The sequence below is a fragment of the Sorghum bicolor genome, chromosome 1, assembly GCF_000003195.3.
Source record: "Sorghum bicolor cultivar BTx623 chromosome 1, Sorghum_bicolor_NCBIv3, whole genome shotgun sequence".
Lineage (NCBI taxonomy): Eukaryota > Viridiplantae > Streptophyta > Magnoliopsida > Poales > Poaceae > Sorghum > Sorghum bicolor.
The window spans coordinates 22,729,229-22,734,951 of record NC_012870.2 but is presented as its reverse complement, the minus strand read 5'-3'; the positions used below and the strand labels follow the sequence as shown (position 1 = coordinate 22,734,951).

At 43.0% G+C, this 5,723-nt stretch overlaps 1 protein-coding gene across 1 annotated transcript; it reads right to left on the bottom strand.

Annotated features, from left to right (window-relative positions):
- On the bottom strand, nucleotides 3,859-4,812 carry LOC8070544 (putative glycine-rich cell wall structural protein 1). The gene has a single exon (XM_002464502.2). The coding sequence runs from the start codon at nucleotides 4,769-4,771 to the stop codon at nucleotides 4,154-4,156; it is 618 nt and encodes a 205-aa protein (XP_002464547.1). The 5' UTR covers nucleotides 4,772-4,812; the 3' UTR covers nucleotides 3,859-4,153.

Sequence of the window (5,723 nt, the reverse complement as noted above, 5' to 3'; positions counted from 1 at the left end):
TTTGGAGGATCGCTTGAAGATAAGCCTTCCTTTCTCTTGAAGATCCACTTGCAGCTGATGGTCTTCTTTTCCTTAGGCAAAGGAACAACCTCCCATGTACTGTTCTTCTCAAGAGACTACATCTCCTCATGCATAGCAGAAATCCAATTCTCACTATCACCACAACGAACAGCTTCTTTATAGGTTGCTGGCTCATGAACATTCTCCACCTGTTCAGCACAACTCAAAGCATAGTAAGACAAATTACATTCTTCAATAAGACGTTTGGGAGGGTTAATTGTCCTTTTTGACTTGCGTTGAGCAATAGGTAAATCCTCCGCTTGCTGCAAAATAGGAGGAGTTTGCTGAACATCATCATGAGCATCATCATCAGCAACATCACTGTTATGGTCATCCTGCGCATCAACAGGCTCCACCTGAACACCTGTATCATCATCAACATGCTCCACCAGCATGCGCATACGCTGTAGCTCTTTTTCTGGAACATGTTCTGAGGGCAAACTGTTAGTAAACATCACAGATTCATTGAATACAATACTCCTGCTCATAAAAGTCTTCCCAGTTTCAGGATTCCACAATTTATAGCCTTTCACTCCCGAACCATAACCAAGGAAAAGACACTTAACAACTCTAGGCTCCAATTTTCCATTATCAACATGAGCATAAGTAGTGCATCCAAATACTTTTAACTGTGAATAATCAGCAGGCGTACCAGACCATACCTCAATAGGAGTTTTCTTATTCAGTGGAATAGAAGGTGACCTGTTTATCAAATAACAGGCAGTATTAGCAGCTTCTGCCCAAAAACGCTTGCTCATCCTTGCATGAGACAGCATGCAACGGTCCTTGGAGATAATGGTCCTGTTCATCCGTTCAGCCACACCATTCTGTTGTGGAGTATGGGGTATGGTGTGATGCCTAACAATGCCTTCCTTTCTACAATAATCATTGAAAGCATGCGAACAAAATTCTCCACCATTATCAGTACGAAGCAACTTAACCTTTCTTTTAGTTTGCCTTTCTATCATAACTTTCCAGTTCTTAAAAGCAGCAAAAGTATCATCTTTATGTTTCAGAAAATAAGGCCAAACCCTTCTAGAGTAATCATCAATTATTGTAAGCATATAACGAGCACCACCAAGTGAGGGCTTCTTAGAAGGACCCCATAAATCAGTATGAACATAATCAAGAGTACCTTTGGTGGTGTGAACAGAGGTGTTGAACTATACCCTTTTATGCTTGCCGAAGATGCAATGCTCACAAAACTTGATCTTACTCGAAGTGCAGCCATTCAGCAGGTTTCTCTTCATCAATTCTGCCATACCATGGTGACTCATATGTCTCAAACGCATGTGCCAAAGGTTAGATTTACTAGGTTCATCATTAGTAACAGCAGCAACAGCGGAATCAGAACTAGGTAAAGTACACCCTGTAAGGACATATAACTTTGCAGGATTAAGATCACCTTTCAAGCAAACAAGAGAACCTTTTGATACCTTTAGAACGCCATCTGAACCGGAATATTTGTAACCTTCTGCATCAAGTGTGCTCAATGAAATAAGATTTCTGGACATCCCTGGTATATACCTGATGTTTTTCAGCGTGCGTGTCATGCCATCATCAGTCTTGATTTAAACTGATCTAATCCCCACGACATCACATGGGTTATCATCTCCCATCCACACAACATCCCCTTTCTGCACAGGCTTGTAAGAACTAAACCAATTTCTTTTAGTGCAAATATGAAACGAACATGCGGAATCAAGAATCCATTCATCATGACCAGCAACACAACCAGCAAATACTACCAGACAATCACCAGAATCATCATCAGAAGCAGCAGCAGAAGCAACAGAGACCTTACCATCCTTTTTGTTTTTTCTCTCCTTAGCCTGGACTTTTCTGCACCGATCAACATTATGATTTTTCAGCTTGCAATAAACACAAAACATTTTATTACCAGGCTGCTTCGACTTTGAACGGCCTCTGTTCTTTTCATTTGAGGTTCTGTTGTCAGTTCTGCCTCTCACATGCAATGCTTCGCCCTTTGAGGACGACGTCCCGTCAGTCTGCACCATAATTTTCATCTTCTTCTTGTTTTGGAGAGCATCATAAACTTCCTTTAGGGTTAGTTCATCACGGCTCAAAAGTATGGTGTCATAGAAATTTGCATACGAATTTGGCAAAGAACATAACAGTAGAAGACTTAAGTCCTCATCATCGTACTTCACCTCCATCGACACTAGGTCGGCCACGATCTTCTTGAATTCAGCGATATGGGTGATCACCGAATCCTCCTCCTTCATCTTCAGAGTGAACAACTTCATCTTCATCTGCATCTTACTGGTTAGATCCTTGGACATACAGATCGATTCCAGTTTCAGCCATAGTTCTGCAGCAGTTTTCTCTTTCAAACACTCCTGCAAAATATCATTATGAAGATGCAAGTGAATTAGGGAGAGCGCCTTCTGATCCTTGCGGATCTCCTCCGGAGTCCAATCGGCCTGCCTCTTGCCGAAGTTATCCAGTGCCTCATCGTAGTCATGAGTCTGCGCCAGAATCCCCCGCATCTTGACTTGCCATAGCGAGAACCGCGTGTCGTAGTTCAGCAGCGGAAGATCGAACTTCATCGACGTCGTCATGAACCCTACAGCAACCAAGCTCTGGTACCACTTGTTAAGAACGACGTATGGAGTATGAAATCAATCAACGCAGAGACACACGATTTACGTGGAAAACTCCTCTAATGCGAAGGGAAAAAACCACGGGCACCAGCCAGCAACGATCTCACTATCTCAAGAGTTTGGGTTACACGCCTGCGGCGGCTTACAAGAGAATCAAGTCTCCACGAAACCCTAGCAAGGGTATATACCGTACCGCGGGGGGCTCCGCCCCCCCGCACCCCCCTGTGTGTGCACGAGGGCCAAGCCTCCGGCGACGGGCCTCCGCTTCGCTCCGTCAGAAGCCCGGCCATTATCCTGAAGTGAATTTGGAACAACTCCAACACACCACAGGAAAGCATCATGTGTTTCTTGTGTGGTATCGCTTGATCTCTCCTTGCTTTTACTTTGAGTTCTTTACTTTCCTAGAGTAGAACTAGTAGGATTTGTGACCCTAAGCCGTAAAACACTAGTTAGAGGTACAATTATTAGGCCCATTTGTTAGTAACCAATTGTGCTTCTTCTTGGTAATTGGCTATTCAACACCCCCCTCTAGAAACCACTACCTAGGTCCTAACAGTCGGCCTAATCCAACCAATGCCTTGGGTGGAGCCGATTATATCCTTAGTGGACGATACCGGGGGTCATGTTATCGTCAACCATATTTCTGTTTAACCATGTACTTGTTTTGTGTGCCTTTAATAACTATTCTAAATTAGTTTAGTCTAGTTGATATATTTGGCTCTAGGTTCCAAAATTCTTGTTGGATTTGGTAAGTAGAGAGCACCGGAAAAACTAAGTGCACACAATTCTATTTTTTGTTGTTGTGTTTTTCCTAGTCGAAATCAGGTGGAAGTTTTTATGTTTAAAATGTTTTTGGTGATCTGATTTTGCCATGTTCTCTTAGTCCACCTCTTATACGTTCCTTACATCTGCCTAAGAAAAATTCTGATATGCATTTATTTCTTCTAAATAAAGTGGATAGTTATGTGTTGCACTAGATCTTGCTAATTAAGACAAAATCACCTTAGATGGAATGTTAGGAGAGAGATTATAAAACTCAATATATTCTCGAATTTCCAACTAAAAAAACCATGGACATTTAGAGGTGAACAATGAGCTAGCTTTCCACATATGTCAGGATCCGGCGAACCATGAAAAATAAGGAAAACAATGATGCACACTGTTATTATATCCAAGGAACCAAATCCATTACTTCTTGATCAAAGCAAAGCATTTCATATTGTGCGATTAACAAATTACAAGCAAAAGACATGCACGCTGTGAGACAACAGCCACAAAGCATGCATCATCATACATAACGTGGCCATATTGTTAATTAGTAGTACAACCCATAACTAAGTTGTATAACTAACCAAAAGGCACCCGATTTATTCGAAGAAAATATATATTATCTCAAACGATATGGAACGAATATATATTTGTGTGTGTCTCGTTCAAGGGCTGGCGCATTTTTCCAAATAAACGGCATTTTAAGGCTGTGGAGTGTCATAATAACCGTTGTCCCAGTGAGAGCTATTACTGGTACCTGATCCACCACCGGAACCACGGCCAAACCCACCACCGTGGCCACCACCGCTCCCACCTCCACCGCCACCGCTGTTTGCGTTGCTTGAACCATCTGGTCCGCCGTAATAGCCTGAACCTTGCCCACTTCCTGAGCCTGCACCACTCCCTTCACCATTGCCGAAACTTCCTCCAGAGCCACTGCCACCACCACTTCCATTTGCATTGGAAGCCCCATCACCGTAAAACCCACCCGAATCGCCATGGCCTGAGCCAGACGCACCTCCTGCTCCATACCCTTTCGCGGATTGGTCATAACCTTCCCAGCTGCCACTGCCAGAGCCATCACCACTTGCACTAGCAGCAGCAGATGTATCGCTGTCATAGGAACCGCTGAAGGAAGAGCTAGTGCCAGAGCCAGAGCCGTAACCAGAGCCATAGGCAGTTTCCGTTCCCCCACCTCCACCACCGCCGCTGCCTTGCCCATCAGCTGTGGCGGCGTGGTTTACCACCCTAATAGCATTGGTTAATACAAAGCATAGCAGGACAGTGAGACCAACAGCTAAGAGCTTACAAGTAGCCATGGTGAGGGAGGCTAGCTAGCTAGTTGCTACGGAGAAGAGTCTGTAAATATGATATGGATGCGAATAGGAGGTTGCATGGTTATTTATAGTACCGGTGGCAATGCATTACTATCACCTTAATGCCCACCAATCACCTTGTGTTAACTTGATGAGTCCTCAAAGATCTTTGAAGTAATTCGTTCTGAGCCACATGCGAAACTTGCCTTGAGACTAGCTGTTTGCATTACTTGAGCTTTAACCTTCAAACTTTTCCTTTTTGCTTATAGTTTCAAAATTTTTTTTCTGAAATGGGGCTTTGGATTGTACAACTTGGAAAGCTCGTAGAGTCTTTCTATGATAAATTAACCAAGTTGGTATGGAAGTCAGTCAATTGCTTGGGTTTGCAATGATTTGCAGATGACTATTACTCGTCGCTAACATGGTGACTGAGTTTTTCATCTGAATTTCCAAATCAAATGAAGATGTCAATAAAAACTGGTTAGAATCCCAAAGAAAAACAGTATATCTGACTGCGAAAAGGCCTATTTAGTGTGATGGTTATAATAGCCTCAATAGCATATGAGGTGTAGCCGTGTAGGGTTTAACTTCCCAAGGAAGCGAATATTATAGGATTTAACGGCATTATACTTGGTAGACGATGTTTCCCTCGACAGCAAAATGTCTACGATGACTTCGTCAATTTCGTCTCGAGGATTTGCCGATCCAGTCTTCGAAAGTGCTCATAGGAGTTGGGATTGTATGCGTTATGATCTGTTGCATTGTACTGTGCAATTAAAAAAACAGTATTTGGTAAGACGTTGTTTTGCAGCTGGCCGGCTGTATTCTTGGTATATGGCATAGGACTGAAGAATCCGGTTATGTAGGATGGGAGTAGTTTCGTTCTGTCCCTATCTCTACGTAGCTTGAGATTCAAATACGAATCATCAGATATTCACACAGTATTGAAATTCTC